The sequence below is a fragment of the Diceros bicornis genome, chromosome 31 (assembly GCF_020826845.1).
Source record: "Diceros bicornis minor isolate mBicDic1 chromosome 31, mDicBic1.mat.cur, whole genome shotgun sequence".
Lineage (NCBI taxonomy): Eukaryota > Metazoa > Chordata > Mammalia > Perissodactyla > Rhinocerotidae > Diceros > Diceros bicornis.
Genome location: NC_080770.1, coordinates 18,750,334 through 18,769,634, shown reverse-complemented (window position 1 = coordinate 18,769,634; position 19,301 = coordinate 18,750,334). Strand labels below are relative to the sequence as shown.

Here is a 19,301-nt window from a genome sequence, read left to right as displayed (position 1 = left end):
CAGGATATAAAATTAAAAGATCTTTATTTATTAATGTTAGAATTGGAATATGAAAGTAGGAAAAAGTAGGGATTCAAAACCTGTTCTAGGGGCCGGCCTGGTTGTGTAAGAGGTTAAGTGCGCGCACCTGGCTTTGGTGGCGCGGTGTTGGCAGGATCCGATCCCAGGTGCCCACCGACACACTGCTTGTCAAGCTATGCTGTGGCGGCGTCCAATTAAAGTAGAGGAAGATGGGCACGAATGTTAGCCCACGGCCAATCTTCCTCAGCAAAAAGAGGAGGATTGGCAACAGATGTTAGCTCAGGGCTGATCTTCCTCACACACACAAAAAAATCTGTTCTATAACAGTATTGAATAGGATGATCATCCAGTTTTCTTCTAATTCCAACTTCTATTATTTTTCTCCCGAAAATTATTATACTTCTGAATAGGTTGAGATCTTCAATGGTAAACAAGGCTGTACTTAATTGTTTGTTAGGAATGAGAGATGGTGTACATGAATATCTCTATCTACTGTTTTTAAATCTGGAAACCTAATTATTCCTTTACTCAGGAAGTTTCCATCTCAAAAGAAAGTTCCTTCAAATAAAAGCTTTTTTCTTTTTCTTCTCAAACTTAAACATTACCATCATAGTAGCTAGCATACTATGAAATTGAGAAAAAGTAAAATAAATTAATGTTAAGTTCTAATAAATTATATCTGCTGCATGAATGTTTTCTGTACTGAATTTACATCTACTATATTCACACATACACACAATCAAATGGATGCTTCCAATGCCTTTGAGGATATAGGGAAACTAGGGTACTCTTTTGCTGGCGGTGATTTCATACATTGCTACATGCAAAAAGAAAGAAATATAAAAATAAGTAAGAACAAATCTCTGGAAATCTATCTTAATACAATAACTGATCAGAAGTAATGACTTATATGCATAAAGATTTTCCTAAAGAGGGAAAAATAAAAAATCTCCTAAATATTAATGTAGTGATGTACTAAAATGTTTCACATCAATGTTAAGTTATATCATGCTCTTAAATAAAGACCAATTTCAAAGAGTATCAAACAATCTAGAATATGCTTATTCTACTATTTAGTTGTAAAACACTGAAAACAAATTCATGCATAGTAGAATAGTGGTTATTTTAAAATAGTTTGTGAGTAGACACAAAATGAAAGGTAATATATAATATTGTAGAAAAAATAATTGTTAATATTGTAGGAACAAAATGATATAAACCTCTTATGTAAGACATGAAAATTCTAAATCAGGAATGGTTATCTCCCATTAATAAGGGTATCTGTTTCGATTAAAGGAAACTAATGAAACAAATCCTTGGCTTATTAAAATGTAAAATATCAGGTTCTTTGTTGAAAAAATTAAACACATGTTTTTATATTCAAGAGAAGTAGACATAAAAATATGCCAAAAATATATTGAGACCAAACATCCGAAATTAGAGATATGAGATTTTTTGCGAAGATAATCAGCTTTCATTAAAGGAAACTATGTAATATATTGTACAAAAGTAAGTCGTTTTCATATCGAGGAAATATATGGTAAAGCACTTTCTTTGCTGATAAGATGGCTCAGCGATGCTCAATACTGATGACCTAGGAAGTGAAAGGAAGAATTTATCTGCTAAATAACCAAGTGGAAATGAGTTCTTTAGTGAGACTAAAAACATGACCCTGCATTATTACAAACAACTGACTTTCACTCTTGTGTTTCCTATCAATCATCATTTCCAACCTCTTTTCCATTCATTTTTTCCATTAGACTCTCAATTGATGCCAAGCTATGCGTACATAAAGAACATCATTCTTATTCCAGAGAATTGCATTCAGGCACCACCAACAAGGGTTTTTGATCATTTTTGAGATTCTTTTTTTAGTATTCATTGGGAGAGTGTCAAAACGGAACTTTTCTCCATTATACCAAGGTTTCTCATAAACACTCTTCTCAAAGCCTGGTTCACATCCTTGTTCCTCAGGCTGTAGATAAATGGATTCAGCATGGGACTCACAAAAATGCAAAACGTGGCCACAATTTTCCCTTGTTCAACAGACTGCTGATTTGCTGGTCTCAGATACATGCAGAATAGGGACCCATAGAACAAAGTGACAGCCGTCAGGTAGGAGCCACAGGTGGAGAAGGCTTTGCGCTGCCCTTCACTGGAATGGATCCTCATAATGGTGATGAAAATGAAAACATAAGAGACGACGATGATGAGTAGGGAACCTGTGAGGTTAATCCCTGCAGACACAAATAGGGCCGTTTGCTTTATGTAAGTGTCAGAACATGTCAACATTAAGAGGGGAGGGTCAGCACAGTAGAAATGGTTGATAGTGTTGGGTCCACAAAAGGACAAGCGAGAGGTCAATATCACCTGCATTGTGCCCGCCATAGAACCCCAGCGGTAAGGGAAAGTGACCAGGCAGATGCAAAGTGGCCTGGACATTTTGCTGCTGTAACACAGGGGACTGTAGATTGCCACGTACCTGTCATAGGCCATGGCACCAAGCATGTAATATTCAGTAAGGAGCAGAGTCACAAAAACAAAACATTGGATCAGACATCCCAAGTAAGAAATGGTTTTCTTCTCAGATAGGAAATTAACAAGCATCTGAGGAGAGATATTAGTGGAATAAAAAATATCCACGCATGCTAAATGGGTGAGGAAAAAGTACATGGGGGTTTGCAGCCCGGGAGTAATTCTGATTAATATAATCAATCCAAAGTTCCCTGTCATGGTGATGACGTAAATCAGGAGAAACACCACAAAAAGGATGGGCTGCAGCTCTCGTCGGCTGGTCAGTCCCAGAAGAATGAACCCAGTTGCCTCAGTGCCATTGCTTTGGGGAACTTTTTCTATCTTCATGTTCTCTAATAAAAGAAGAAGAATTGTTCAGGTATAAAGAGAGAAATAAATTGCATGCAATCCAAGAATAGACAAAATAAATGTACCCTATAACATACAGGTTTTGAAGAGAGGTTTAAATAGGTTACTATTTCCCTCAGAGATGGAAGACTTTCCAGAGGTGCCTTCAGGTGGTCGGTGGTGCTGACTAAAGTGGACGTTGCAGTGGAAACACGTTTTGAAGGCCATGCACCATGCTTTGCTGGCTGCTTTGCAACCCCCCCCTCAACTTGGCTAGCACACACAGAATGTGTCTCAGCTCACTGGTCTCCCTAAATAGGCTATGCAGTCAGAACCCCTGATCCTCAAACACGGCTACCACTGCGGTGGATCATGGCATAAACTGTTGATCAGGGAATAGGGAGAATGGATGAGTCTCTGTTTACTGGTTCCATCACTGTCAGCAGAGGCAAACCTTCTGTAATTGGAGCAGCATATAATTCTTGAGAGCCTATTGTGTGTTTATTCAGGTTCAGTTTCTACCTCATTTCTTACTTTCTGACAGCAGTGAACCTCTCCTGGTCCCTTGGAGTTCTGTCCGTCCCGTCTCCTTTGTTCTAAATCAACACCCGGTATCTGGATTGTTTCTTCACTTAACATGCCCTTTCCTCTCGGTAATCTCTTTTTACTGTACAGTGTCCCAATTTATTTTATATCTCATACATATTTAATATTACTATTTCAATTTATCTCATACCTTTGACTTCACATCCTTAATCTAAACTACCAGGAGATCTTGTTTTCTCCACCTTCAAAATATTGCACGTTGCATCTTAAAATAGCTTGTCAGCATTTCCTCTGCTACCAGTCGGATCTAAGACAAAATTATCTCTTGCCAAAGCTACTACAGTGATCTTCCTTCTTCCACACGGGAAATCCTCTATCTCCCAATGCAAGCCAGTGGTCTTTATAAACATAAATCACATCGTGTTACTGACTTGGTGAAATGGTCCAAGATTTTCCGTCACACTTGGGCTGAAATCTAAATTTTCTAAGAAACATCGCAGAGCCTAAAGGACTTAGTGATTCCTTCCCAGCTACCTCTCCAAACTCTTTGACCACTTTCTCTTCAGTCCTTCTTCTCCTGCCACATTAACCTTATAACTGTTTCTTGAACATGCTGAGCACATTCCCACCTGAGGGCCTTTGCACATACTGTTCCCTCTGCTTAGAATGTTCTTCTTTCAGACCTTTGAGTGACTCATTTCATTACTTCATTTAGATCTCTCTTCTAATGACACCTCCTCTGAAAAGCATTGCCCGGCCATTTGTCTAAGTTAGCTTCATTTCAAATAGCTTGTTAATCATGTACCATGATCTGTTTTTCTCATATCATTTATCAATTCTAAAATTATTATTTACACAAATAATTTTTATTTTCATATTTTTTGTCTGTTGCCTCCATTAGAATGTTATACACATGAGAGCAGGAAATTTATTCGTGCCATATCCCCAGACCTTTGGAACTTGGGCAGGTGCCTGAATCATAGGCGACACAGTATCCATTAGTTGAATAAATAAATCAATGAGGTAGATTTGCCAACTCACATCAGTTGATTTTTCATGGTATGTAGATTTCTTACCTCCCTAATGTTACTAGTGGAGATTGAGTTAGTACAAGACACTCCAGCTGCCATGTAAACAATGTACAGGAGGGAGCGCCGTCAGGGGTTCATTTAATAGCACAAGCTAGTGAAAATGGTGCCTGACCAAAACCTTGATAACTGACATTTATAACTTGCAGGTTAGACTGTTGGAAACAGGTGGAAATTTACTGGGGACTGAAAAAAATGAGTTACCTTTAATTACTACAGCAAATTTTGCAAGGCCAGGAGGACATAGAAAGTTCACACCTTTCAAAAATAACTCTGTTGCTTTATTAAATCACATATTCACAAATCTAACACTTAGATCCGTGGTTTTCAACTCTGGCTTCACATTAAGTTCAGGTGTGGGAGTTTTAAAAACACTGACATTTGGGTCCCAGGTGGGGCACACACGTTGGTACATTTTAACAAGCTTTCTACATCATTTTAATGCACAGCCGGGATGAAGCACTGAATGAGATCATTGGAACAACGTGTTTAAACCAAAGAAAAGATTTATTATCACATGGCTTTACCCTCTGCTCATTTACACCTTCCCCTTACGGTGGATTCTGAGGTATTGTGACAAAGTACCCTTCAGTATAGAACTTCCCGTCATTAATGTACACAAAATTTTTCTCCATTAGTTTGAAGAAGGAAATATGCTAGCCCCTAACTTTAGCTCTTATAGTACTCTGTTGTTTTAGGAAGCTTGAAAAGAGAGAATCTTTCTGAGAATCTCCATGATCCTATCTCAAGTCTTCTTGCACTCAAGAAATAGAAGGAAAAGGAAGTAAACTTTCTCATTAAGGATCATGTCATTCTATTATTTATTACACGTAGTCCAGGCTTTAATTTCTGGGATTCATATGGAAAAACACCAGTTGTGAAAGTAGATTTAGTATAGTTATATTTCAAGTTATAAGCTGAAGTGAGGGAGTGGAGAACAACTTGTGTCTCATCGTTCTCACTAAAATAATCAGAGTTTTAAAAACGCTGGTGCAGATCATTTGTGTTGAATCGTGTCTGAGAATGTTTCAGTCCCATCTCACATAGCATAGCCCACAATGCCATGGACTTCCACTAGATGGATACCTTCCAAATTGTTAAGATACCTTCTTCATTCAGTGCTTCTCTCTCATTCCAAGTGGAAAGTGAGTGAGAAAATGAAAGGAATAAGGATATTCCAAAAGAAGGTGTTCATTAAATGTATAGGTCAAATAACAGAATTATTGAAAAGAGCTACAATTATGCTTACTGTAGGAAAGAACTAAAGATCTATCTTCAATGCAGGGGAAAGAAACCTAAAAATCTTTAAGCCCTATGCAATCTTTCCTGAGAACTTAGGCCAAATGGGATGGTTAAGTTGAAAGGTCAATAAAATCCATAGAAATGTTGGGAAAAGACACAAACATATTAGAGAAAACTGTATTCCCTTTGAACTAAGCATCGTAAACTTGTTTTGGTCATCCTGGATATAGCAACGCCATCACATTTCAGTGCAAAAGTGAACTGGAAAAACCCAAGAGAAGCCCTTCGGATGAAGAAGGAAAAGTATTCACATTTACTTTTTTTTTTCTTTTCACCTTTAACCTTACACTCATTTAGCAAAATCTCTTTAAACTTTTAATAATAAATGTGGGAAATTATTAAAAGCATATGGAGTGGGAGTATATTTTCTTGTGCCAATCTCTAAGGCTCTAGAATTGGAGAAGAAATACAAGTTAAAAGGGAAGTATGATGAAGGGGTTGATCTCCATAATATATAAAGAACTCACACAATTGAACAACAAAAAAACAAACAACCCGATCAAAAAATGGGCAGAGGAAATGAGCAGACACTTCTCCAAGGAAGATATACAGATGGCCAATAGGCACATGAAAAGATGCTCAACATCACTAATCATCAGGGAAATGCAAATCAAAACAACACTAAGATACCACCTCACGCCCGTTAGAATGGCTATAATCACCAAGACAAAAAACAACAAATGTTGGAGAGGATGTGGAGAAACAGGAACCCTCATACACAGCTGGTGGGAATGCAAATTGGTGCAGCCTCTATGGAAAACGGTATGGACATTCCTCAAAGAATTAAAAATAGAGATGCCCTATGATCCAGCTATCCCACTACTGGGAATCTATCCAACGCACCTGAAATCAACAATCCAAAGAGGCTTATGCACCCCTATGTTCATTGCAGCATTATTCACCATAGCCAAGAAGTGGAAGCAACCTAAGTGTCCCTCGACTGACGATTGGATTAAGAAAATGTGGTATATATATACAATGGAATACTACTCAGCCATAAAAAAAGATAAAATCGTCCCATTTGCAACAACATGGATGGGCCTGGAGCGTATTATGTTAAGTGAAATAAGCCAGAAAGAGAAAGACAAACACTGTATGATCTCACTCATATGAGGAATATAAACCAACACATGGACAGAGAAAACTGGACTGTGGTTACCCGGGCAGTGGGGGTGGGGGGTGGGCACAAGGGGTGAAGGGAGTCATATATGGGGTGATGGACAAACAAAAATGTACAACCCAAAATTTCACAATGTTAGAAACCGTTAAAACATCAATAAAAAAAAAAAGGGAAGTATGATGTATGGACTTTTTGAATTCCAACAATTGGCTGAAGCTCACCCTGTAAGCCTACTCTAAATCTTTGCTGTATTGTGAAATGGGTCTGTAACTAAGGCCAGGGATGCTATGGCGCAAGGCCTGCCTGACCTCCTAATATATCACAAGTCACCTGCTCTCTTTGCCAGAAAGAGTCTGCCCTCTGTCTGCCTGTGACTTTGTCTTAATGTGGCAGTTCTTAGGGTCACTACTTATTCCATTTTTTGTTCAAAAGAGGAAATAATAAGAAATCAAACAATATTTCTTAGAATTATTGATTTTCAGAACTATCAGACTTACCTGTGGAGGGATAGTGATTTCTTAGCCTCCTCAAAGTTCCCCAAAGTAGAAGGATTTATAGCTGAATGGCTAACTTTGTGAGACTCATCCCTGAAGCATTCATCAAGAAGTCACCTTTGGGACATCATTGCAACTCACCCTGGAGGTGTTTTAATAGTCACATCCTAATGGATGGGATCCTAATTTATGGGTGAATCATTAGATGCACACGGTGTCTCTTGGTAAATGCAAACACACATAGTACTGGTTTCGATATTGGGATTAATTCTAGGGCAGATATAAAGTATTCCATTCTTTAGAGTGAAAAGATCTTTGCCATGACTCTGCTCATCATATCCTCAGCTGGAATAGTCTTTCCCTCTTCTGAATGCCCGTGGGGGGTTTTCTTTGCCTGTCTTGTGGTACTTGACTCCTTTTATAAATCTATTTCTTTTACAGGATGGTAAGTGCTCTTAGGGCAGAATTAGTGTCATTTCATTTGATACCCCCTGTAGACATCGGTATAAAATTTTGGGCGCCCAGTTAATATTCAGTGAATAAAGAATTCAATGTTATTGAATGAATAACTAAACAGTGATGCTAGGCAGAGGGTTGTGAATTAGTGGTCTTTCATGTAAACAGTAATTTATTTCATTTTCACTAGTAATCTAGGATCACTTCTCATGAATTAAATTCCAAGTTGCAGGGAATCAGTTTTTAGACTCTCATATTTAATTGAAATATTAGTTTAAATGAAATTAGTTTAAATAGATTTATTAGCTTGGACCACTTATACAAAGATATGTTTAGTTTATGGTTCTTGATGTACATTATCTACCTTAATATTTTCTCTTCGCGTCTTACTACATTAGTATTTGAAATCAGAGTAAAATCCTAATACTTTTGGGCCAGGTTCATAGTAACACTATCATTATAAATAACCACACAAAGATCACATAGTACTGTCATACCTTTCTTATGATTAAGCCAATCTTCCTCTTCTGAACTCCATCCACCATTAATGCATGACACACAAAAAAAATGTAGATTATGACAGAAAGAGAGAGTAAAGAGCCCAAAGCCTCACCTTTTGGCATACTAGTGAGTAGATAGAAAAAAGTATAAGAAAATTCAAGGCCTTAGGAGATCTCTCTGAGATAGGCTACCCCAATCTCCTTGCTGTAGGCTTTAGCTCTGAATCAATTTCTTGGGTAGCCACAGTAAAGTAAACGTAAGCATTTAAGCATTTAACAAAGTTCATCTTACTTAAGCATTCCCACTTGGACTTGAGTTAATACCCCCACAGTTTCTTTAGTGTCCTTGTGGCATGGATCGTACCCAAATTTCCAAATTTCCAGCATATCCCTAACGTGGAAGTATGAAAATAGCTAAAATTTGATGACTGGGACGTGTTGCACCAGTGAAGCTGAGTACTGCACAGCAGACTTCCCAGGCCAATTGTGGGTGAATGTGAGGGGCAGACGTCAGGGGGTCTGTAGTTCCCACAAGAACCACAGTGCAGCTGGGTCAGCAGGGAAGACGAGCAGGCTGCGTCCAGCCAAGAGCAAGTGATGACCCCAAGCTGCACTCGTCATGGTGGCGACAGCAGCGCAAACACCACCATGCAGCTCAGAGAGAAGCACAAAGATTATGCACGCAGATCAAAGCCCCCCTTCCCCAGGGATGGGAGGCCTCATTAAGTTATAAAAGGAGAACAAGGATTACAACGTGGAGGACTGGGCGTCTGCCTAAAGAGAAAGATCAATCAAGAGAGTTATTTAAATTATTGACTGTTCTAAGTCCAAAGCCACTCTTTAAAAGAAAGCCACACGTCACAGATCCGTGTGATATGTAATTATTTCTTGACATAAGGACCCAGGCAATATGCTAATTAAAGATATTTTGTCATTACATTGTTTCTGAAAAGACAAAAGAGAAACAAGCACAATATTTATTACCAGTTGCCATGAACATGCAAAGAATAAATAAAAGCATTTGTCAGATGGGCAAAAATCTTGCTAGTTAAAAAAAATGAAACAAACTTATATGCACTCTTTATTTTTCATTCTGAAAAAATGTCTTTCTGCCTAGTTGGTTAATTGAGATGGGTGAATGTTCTACTAGGATAATTTATCTCATATTTCATAACACTTAGTCCTAAAGTCATGCTACTGTCAAATCCTTCGTTGAGTATGTTGGTTAGAAGAAATACATTAAAAAATTGTGTTTTCTCACCTAAAGTGATACATTATGTTCATTATAAAAATTTGAATTTGCTCAACAAATCTATGATAATCGGTCCATTGTTGATGACCCTGCAAATATTTTTATAGTCAACTTCAACATTATAAACTCTGTATACATGCCTTTAGTAGCTGAAATTATTTCTGGATTTTCCTAAATTCAGATTGGACGAATAGAATTAGTTGTTTTTATGGAGGATTCACTGTAGAAAACATTCTTTGCAATCTTGTTTCACCGCATCTCTGCTCAGCAGGATGGGGCTCCTGTGGAAGAGCAGAGCACTTACAGAGAATGTAAAAAGCCGCATTTCCACATGTTCTTCACATCAACTGCTTGTAGAGCGAACGCATTTGCAACTCTCTTAGTATAACTGCTATCACTTCTTGAGCATTTACTAGATACCAGCCACCACCGTGCTAAGCATTTTAAATGCATATCTGTATTCACTACCAAGGAAAAACAAAGTTTATGTAACTCATTATATCTTGGTGATAGAGATATTATAATTTATTTCTTACTGATAAAAATCCTCTAGCTTGGAGACATTAAAAATTTTTTTCAAGGACACAGAGAGAGGTTTCAAATCAAATATTATTCTCTTAGATATTTCTGGGCTGGCTCTGAAAACACGCCAAACCATATGGGTTCATTAAGATGCTTAGCGAGTAATTATATTTATGGGTAGCCATGTTTCAGACAGTTTTGAAAATGTATGAATATATAGATTTCTTATGGAGAAGACAGGGGTGGCCACTAAAAGCTATTACAGTTTCCTAGTTTCCAGGCAAAAAAGATTGCGTCTGGTACCAGGGTGATAGTGATGGAGGAGACAAAAAGTGGTAAGAGCCTATGAGTTTTTTCCTCACATCATGCACTTCCCATTTATAGCATTTCCCCAAAGTTGAAATGTTTATTAAAGAAAGTAATCAATAAAATTTTGTAAGATTTTAAGACAAATGACCTATCAATACTTTTGTGTGTGTCTGTGTGTGTGTGTGTGTGTGAGGAAGATTGTCCCTGGGCTACAATCCTCCTCTTTTTGCTGAGGAAGATTGGTCCTGGCCTAACATCCATGCCCATCTCCCTCTACTTTACATGGGATGCCGCCACAGCATGGCTTGATGAGCAATGCAGCCGTCTGCGCCCAGGATCCAAACCTGCAAACTCAAGGCCGCCGAAGCAGAGCGCGGAAACTTAACCACTATGCCACCGGGCCGGCCCCTATCAATACTTGCAAAGCATCATTGCAAGCTTTTCTCAAGTTCCTCTCTATTGCTTGTAATTCCTTTCTCCTTCTCCTCCTCCTTCTTCATGTGGGAAAATTTGACTTGAGTTATCTAAAAAGTCATGGAGATGATATAGTCTATGGGAGGGAGTGGGAATGAGAGCAGGAAATCTAGGAAGACTCAGGGATTTCTGGAATGCATAAGCAGATAAAAGAGGGTGCCAAATGTGATACAAAGGATGGAGGCGGAGGCTTCTAAATGACCTTGGAGGGGAAGGTCTTAGAGGAAACTTTGCATTCTTCTCGCTACGCTCCCCACTTATCTACCTCAGTAGGGTGAATGGAGATGGGTGAGATTATGAAAAGGATCATTGCAGCTGCCTGGTTTTTCAATACAAAGCATCTGCTTCTTCTTTATGGGATTGATACACAGGTGTCAATCAGACACGCTGACTGGTCATGGCTCTGGAAAGGGAAAGAGGGAACAAAAGTTTTCCCACTGCTCTGCTTGTGTAGGTGACTTCAGTTCAGAGGATAGAAACAGAAAATATGTCTAAGCCAGATTTTCAAATCCAAGTTTACCTTTGATAATGCTAGGAATTTAAATATCTGACTCCTGTGTGTAGTCGTCAGTTGATTCAGGATCCAGATGATTCAATAGTCCCTTTAAGCTCCAACAATGGTGAACCCAGAAATATCCCAAAATTTTATCAAAATAAATAATCATTATTACAATAATTATAATTATAGCTATTACTTCCACTGCAACATTTATTTAAAAACTACTATGTGCTGCTCTGGCCTGAGTCAGGAACTTGGCATAAAACAAAATTCTATGCAAACAGTTTAACTGAAGAGAATTTGATGAAATGACAGAGAATACAAGTGAAGTTAAAGAAATCAGTCAACGCAGTTGAAGCACCTGGAGGCTAATTGCAGAAAGCAATTTCCACCCCTAGTCCTGAAATGGCTGGGCAGTGGCATATGTCGCCAGAGCCCAATGAGAGTTAGAACCAGGAAGAAAGTCCCTAGCCACCCCAACACACACCTCTGCAGGAGTTTTCCCTGGAAGGTTGCAGCCACTCTAGCACCTTCATTGTGAAGCTGAGAGAGAATGAGAAGGAAACTGAGCTACTTTGTTCTTTTCCTCCCACTTGTGACATCCTGGTGGTTTCTCCCATTGGTCAAACTCAGCTGAAAACTATACACCAAAGGAGCTCTATTGATGTGACCCCTAAGGGTAAAACTCCAGGTGGACAGAGCAAGGTAGAGAAAAAAGACAATAGGTCTGGCTGGGGTAGGGTGACCAAGGAAGAATCATTAGCACATCTATGTTATCCACATATGTACAATATTCCTGTAGTTATGTATTATTATTCCTATTGAAAAATAGGAATTGAAAATATTTATTGAAAAATAAAGCACGAGACTCGGAATCTGTAAATAACTACTCCAAATTCAACAAAAGTTTATTTATCTTCCAATGGTCCTCTGGACTCCAAAACTTACTCCCTATACCATGCATTATTCTATCTTATATGTTGTAAACATGAGAACTTAATGATTCCCTCAAGTCAAAAAATGTTAAGACATTCAGGAGTAAATTGAAATAAATAATGAATCCCATTGCTGCATCATTCTTCAGAGATTTGATTCCCTGATGATACCGGGGAGTGGGCAAAAATCATGTTCCCAATGAGTTTAGAATTTTCAATAGAATAAAAAGAGAGTGGTTGCTCATAGTCTGACTTTCTGCTAGAAATAATTAAACCCCGGGGATCTGGTCCCTATGTGACAATGACATTACAAGTCTTCAGGTTCTTTATACCCATGTTCTCACTGGGAAATCACTCTTCTTTCACAGGTAGGATTAGGTATTTTTAAAATATATTTTGGAATCTGAAATAAATATTTTAATCAATAAAAATAAAATTATGAGCTGAAACATTCTGATGAATTAGCAAATATCTTGAATTAAATTCTACTATTCTCTCAGAGTACAAGTATTTACAAATGCACAGTGGAGCAGTACTTATCATGAAAGGGAACTAGACCAAAGAGAACATCATTCCATCAATAATTAGTGATTACCTCCACTTGGGAAAGCACTGTTCTAGGTGTCACTGAAGCTGTAGCTATAGATTAGATAAACTCCTTGTCCCCAAGGAGCTCACACTTTGATGTTGAGTCTTGTTTTAGACTAGACCTGCATTTTTCACCAAATTGTAATAGTAGCTACAACCTATTAAGTGCTCAATACATGTCAGACATATTTTAAAAGTTTTACTGGGATTAACTGCCACACGTGAAGGAAGTTGCTATTAATAACCAAATTTTACGCGTGAGGAAACTCAGGCACAGAGAGATGAATGGCTTGCCCAAGCCCCACAGCTAGGAATTAGAGGATGTGAGATTTCCAGCCAGGAAGTCTGGCTGCAGACCCCAGTAACTGTTACACTCTGCTGACTCGCAGGAACTAACCATGCTTACTCTCTCTCGCTTCATGAAGATAAATAAGGGAGTGGTATTAAGTAATCTTTCTGGCTCTTTCCCAGTTAACAATGCTACTCTTTATAATTATACGCATCATATCATTTAGTGATCTGTACCCCCTTCATGGAGAACTGGTCACTTCTAGGTTTATAATCATTATTAATTATTTAAAATTAATTCAAAATGCATTTCGTGAAGATGCTTTCTGGAAATTTCTTTTCCACTGCCAATTGAACCACAACGATACGCCAAGGAGACGTGACAAATGTTAAAGCTAAAGATCAATCTTCTAGACTCTTTGGGTGAATGGGTAGTGGCAGTAAACATCTACATGAGAGATTCTCAAGGTGAGGTTGAATGTCATGACTGTAAAGCCTCGGGTTTCCCAGAGCCACTTCTGTCCACATGCAAATACTTCTCGCTGAGGTCTCCTTGCTCAAATCGTGTAGGGTGTTGTGTTCTTTTTCTTTAAAGGAAAATTATTACCGTATAATTCTCAGTTAAATTATATGGGATGTTCATTGCTCACATTGCCTCATTTCTCCACAGTAAAAAAATAAGTGCTGATATTAATTATTTCTTGATGACTGTTTCAATAAATAGATACTTATTAAAAATACCATCCCAGCACCAAAGAGAATATGTCTGTTATGACAATGATCTTACAAACATAAAAAAAACAACATAAAATGATTTTATTGATTTAGGTGACTTGTCTTACATTTTTTTACCCTAGTCGATAAGTCCAAATCTCATGCACGGAATAGGAAAATGCAATAACCAAGGAAGCTGGAGTGATGGATTTACAAAGTGCCTTACAAAGTAACCTGGTTCCATCCTTGGTATTGTAGCTATTAACGACAGTCAGTGCAACGTTGTCCTACCTGGGTATGTGTTACTGAAGGAAAATATAGAATTTTCCATGAGGGTCTTTGTGGTCACTTTTATTCTGCCGCAACATTGGGGGATGCACTTCATGATGTCTTATGTACTGTCTCAGTTGTGTGGGTACTATGATTATGATTTCAGTATGACCTTTTACATGTTGTAAAGAACTTGAATTCATTTTATAGAGTTTTTCTCAATTTTTGCAAGAATTAAAAAGAGGTAGAGTTACAACAAAATCATTATGATCTGGGGATATTTGTCAACCTGGTTTCCGTTATCCTCTCCCGCCACACCAGGGAGCCCTTTAATACATTATTTTTCCCCTAATCACCCCCAGTCCCAAACAATAACGTTGAATACCATTGATATATGTATGCACATACAGCGGTCTATGTTTGTCCATCTCTCTCTCTCTCTTTGTATATATGGATAGATATACGGATATATAATTTATGTATTGTAAAAATTTCTGTTTTCATACAAAAACACTAAGATTTTCTTTTGTGCCCCGTGAACCAATTTTTTCTCTTCGGGTAATAACATACAAAACAAAGGAGATCCTGAGCTGAGTCCTAAGAGTTAAGGTAAAATTTGTTGATATCATCGCCACCTGAGGTAGATTAGAGTGGGGAAAATGGACATACATTTCCGGGAGAGGGAAGAGCTTGAAAATGATCTTGAGTTTACAGGGGCGAGTAGACAGATCCTAGTTTTACAAGAATATACGCCATCCATCAGTTCCACTGCCCTAAGTCCATTCAGCTCAGATTGCTCTCAATGACAGATGCTTTAGATACCACATCAAAAGGTATACTGAAAAATGAAAGATTACAATTTCAGAGGAAAACAACGTTTAAGGAAAGTGTTTGAGGAAATTATAATTGAATAAATATGATAAAGATGTGCAGAAAACATAAAGGCTTTTCAAATATGAAAACATTTGCAGAAAAGCATTTAAAAATATGACTGTCTTTACATAAAGGAACCCTATCTATTTAAAACATCAATCACATGCTTACTTATGTAACACGTATTTGCAAGTTTGAGAGAAGGGGAAGAAGTATTAGCTGACATGTTGAGGGTAATGGAGAAACGAGAAAAGACAAATGCATTTTTATTTCCATTACTTTAGACCTCACTTGAAGCCAAGCAAACACAATGTTAAAGAAAAACTACACAGCAGTGACTGAGTTTATTCTCCTGGGACCGACAGATCAAGCAGAGTTGCAGCCTGGCCTCTTTGTGGTTTTCCTAGTCATCTACCTCATCACAGGGATCGGCAATGTGAGCATGATTTTGTTAATCAGAAGTGACCCAAAACTTCACACTCCAATGTACTTCTTCCTCAGTCACCTCTCCTTCGTAGATCTCTGTTATGCCACCAGTGTCACTCCTCAGATGCTGGTTAATTTTTTATCCAAAAGAAAAACCATTTCCTTCATTGGTTGCTTTATACAATTCCACTTTTTCATTGCCCTGGGGATCACAGATTGTTATATGCTCACAGTGATGGCTTATGATGGCTACATGGCCATTTGTAAACCCTTGCTGTATGGTAGCAAAATGTCCAGATGCGTTTGCCTCTCTCCTGTTGCTACTCCTTACACTTATGGCTTTGCAAATGGTCTGGCACAGACCATCCTGATGCTTCTTCTCTCCTTCTGTGGACCCAATGAAATCAACCACTTTTACTGTGCGGACCCTCCTCTCCTAGTCCTTGCCTGCTCAGATACTCATGTCAAAGAAACTGCCGTGTTTGTAGTGGCTGGCTCCAACCTTACCTGTTCTCTCACCATCATCCTCATCTCCTACATTTTCATTTTAACAGCTATTCTGCATATGCGCTCTGCTGAGGGGAGACGCAAGGCCTGCTCCACCTATGGGTCCCATCTGACGGCTGTCATCATCTTTTATGGGACATTGTTCTGCATGTATCTGAGGCCCCCTTCTGAGGCATCTGTGGAACACGGGAAAATTGTAGCTGTTTTTTATATCTTCGTGAGTCCTATGTTAAACCCTTTTATCTATAGCTTGCGGAACAAAGATGTTAAAACAGCAATCACGAAAGTGATCCAAAAGACATTGGTTGCTAAATAAAGTAGGCATTTTGTTCACAGATATGTAATAAATCTATATTATTTGACCAATTAATGAGCGTTTTAAATTAACAAATCACTTTATTTTATTGAGTATTTTTGTCTTTTATAATTTGCATATGAGTCTTGGAAGAATGTGTCAAATTATTTACTAGTGTTTACAGTACCATCTCTTAGAATTAAAAAAAAAATGCTGCATAGAAAGTGAAAGACCAGAAAGCATCATGATTGCTCTGTAAAGTCAATAAAGACCAGACGATTCCACCCATAACACCCATACTGGTTAAAATGTGCAAAAGACAGAATCACCAAATGATGCTATGACAAATATCATCCATTATATTTTTATAGTACTTAATGACTTCCAAATGATTTTCAATAAACTTGTCAACCATGTCAGGTGAATTTTTTTCCTTTTATGCAAACTGTATAGCAATGAAAAATCTATTGGTATCTCAGATTACTACTCTAAGAAATGTCTTTAGAATTCATAGGCTTTTCATGGAATGGCAAATTTCCTTTAGAAGATCTTTTTTTTTAACGATATGCATCCCCGTCATGAAACTGGTTCTGTGGTTTCACCTGTTAATTTTTTATTATGGAGTGTTTCCAACATACAGCTAAAAATATAAAATTAAAGATCACTTATGTAAGCATAACTAATCATTATTAAATTTTCACACAACACCAAGTCTGTTTCTGACATTTCAGATACGCAGATATTCTCAAATTGAGTCCTCCCTGCCTGATTCTGTTCATTTCTCCATTTCCTGCATTGAAGTCTCACATGAATTTTATGTTATTTATCCCTATGCAGAGTTTTACTGGTGTTTATGTATCCACAGAATTATATAACATTATTTTGCTAGATTTAAATCTTGATATAAATGAAATCACTCTACGTGTCCTTCTGCAATATATTGTATTTTTCACTAAATATTGTTTGATTTATCCATGCTGATTTGTGTAGCAGCATTTTTCACTGATGTCTTCTATGCTGATATATAAATGTGCCACAATAGATCTTATCCACTCTGCTATTGATGGTGAATACATTTTTCCTTTTTCTTGATAATATGAAAATCCAGCAATACACTCTCTTGCAAACTTTTGAATATGTACCAGTTCAAGAATTCTTCTCGAATATATACCTAGGATGGTAAATTCTGGGTCATAAGCTATGAACATCTTTAAATTTAGTTGATATTGCTAAATCCCTCTACCAATTTGTTCTCCCGCCAACGGAGTGTGCGAGTGCCCTTGACTCTACAATCTTGTCAGCGTAGTATATTGTCAGACATTTAAAATGTTTTCCAATCTGTTGGGTGCAAAATGGATTCTTATTTCTTGTTGAAGTTTTTGGATCATCATTACAAATGAAGTGAAGTATTTTTAAATGCTTTGATGCTATTTGAAGATTCCTCTTTTTTTGTTCGGTTGTATGTCCATATTCATTGTCCACTTTTCAACTGAGTTATTTTATCTTTATTTCCTACATTTGTAAATAGATCCTTATATATTCTGTACTAGGTACTAATATTTTAATGATATATGAAATGCATATGTCTTCAATCTGTTTGTAGCTTGTATTTCATTTTTGTGCATGATGTATTTATTTGGTGGTTGGTGCAGAAGTTTTTCATTTTAATGTAGTTCAAATTTATTAATCTTCTCTTTATCATTCTGCATTGTATGCCTTCTCTAAACAATTCTTTCCTATTATAAAGATATTGTCTTATATTTTCTTTCAGTACTTTGTTTTGCTTTTGCATATTTTCTTTATTTTTCTTGGTATTATAAATGTTGCAAAACAGACTAATCCTACTTTTTAATTAAAATAATCAATTTTTCACGGTTTGAATTCTCTCTACCTTTCTCATTAAATTTTTAGTATAAATTCTGTCATCTACCAAGTTTTCATCTGGAGTGAAAGAGAGTCAACAATTAGAGGTGTATTCTTATTTGGTTGGGATTGTCACCAACGTCACATTTTAATGACACAGGATTTTAAGGTGCATGTAAGATTAAGACTGTTGGATAGTACTTGTGAAGTCTCAATTTTATGATGCAATCTTTGCCATCATTATTTCCTTGACCTTTTCCCTCCCCTCACCTTTACCTCGACACAAACACATACACACACACACAACCACCACCACTAACATCAACAACAAGGGTGCATGGATGACATAGGATGGATAAAGCGATGCTGCGGCTTAGGAGACTAAAAGAAGATGGAGATTATAACAGTGATCTGAAGACAACTGTCTTTTAGGTTCAGCAGTTTATCTGCAGGCTTGAACTACACGTTAGATAATTTTCTCCTTGGAGAGGGAGTAAGCTGTTTAAGCCCTTACCCTAGAAAAGCAGCACTCCTCTTGTAGCCAGAGATTTGAGCGCTGTTTCCTGACAAAAGTCAGAGACACACCTGATCCCTTATTTCTCCCACCTGTTTCATTAGAATCTTCAGCGATTATGGTCTAGTCATGTAAAACAATACACAATTTTCCTTATTACCAAAATTGCATGATCATTTTAGTAGAAAATCAGGTAAGCAAAGAGAGACAAAAATGAAAACTGAGTCAACTGTAAGTTCATCTTTCAAAGATATTCCCTATTAATATTTTGGTGCTTTGTCTTCCAGCCAATTTTCCTCTTATGTATACAAACATAAAAATTTCATTTCACAACATTGGTATCCTATAATAGCTAAACTTAGTTTTTGCTCAAAAATAGACTCCGATTTGATTTTTAATGACTAGATTACTTAATTGAAATTTATTATAATATCTTTAACCAGCATCCTATCAATAGACACTTAAGAGTTTGGAAATTTTTCAATATTATAAATAAGGTTACACGGAAGGTCTTCTTTGGTTCATCATGAATTGGACAAGGTCCCATTGTTCTCAGACATCAGTGGGGAAGGACAAGTCGGAC

At 37.4% G+C, this 19,301-nt stretch overlaps 2 protein-coding genes across 2 annotated transcripts; one reads left to right on the top strand and one right to left on the bottom strand.

Annotated features, from left to right (window-relative positions):
* Positions 1-1,899: 1,899 nt before the first annotated feature.
* On the bottom strand, positions 1,900-2,883 carry LOC131395387 (olfactory receptor 5M11-like). Its single transcript, XM_058527284.1, has one exon. It carries the CDS (start codon positions 2,881-2,883, stop codon positions 1,900-1,902), a length of 984 nt encoding a protein of 327 aa, XP_058383267.1.
* A 12,437-nt stretch (positions 2,884-15,320) lies between these two features.
* LOC131395673 (olfactory receptor 5M5-like) lies at positions 15,321-16,610 on the top strand. Its single transcript, XM_058527516.1, has one exon. The coding sequence runs from the start codon at positions 15,424-15,426 to the stop codon at positions 16,360-16,362; it is 939 nt and encodes a 312-aa protein (XP_058383499.1). The 5' UTR covers positions 15,321-15,423; the 3' UTR covers positions 16,363-16,610.
* The last annotated feature ends 2,691 nt before the right edge of the window (positions 16,611-19,301 follow it).

Bases quoted from the DNA above. Each gene is read 5' to 3' on its own strand.
- LOC131395673 (XM_058527516.1), top strand. From the start codon at position 15,424: ATGTTAAAGAAAAACTACACAGCAGTGACTGAGTTTATTCTCCTGGGA.
- LOC131395387 (XM_058527284.1), bottom strand. From the start codon at position 2,883: ATGAAGATAGAAAAAGTTCCCCAAAGCAATGGCACTGAGGCAACTGGG.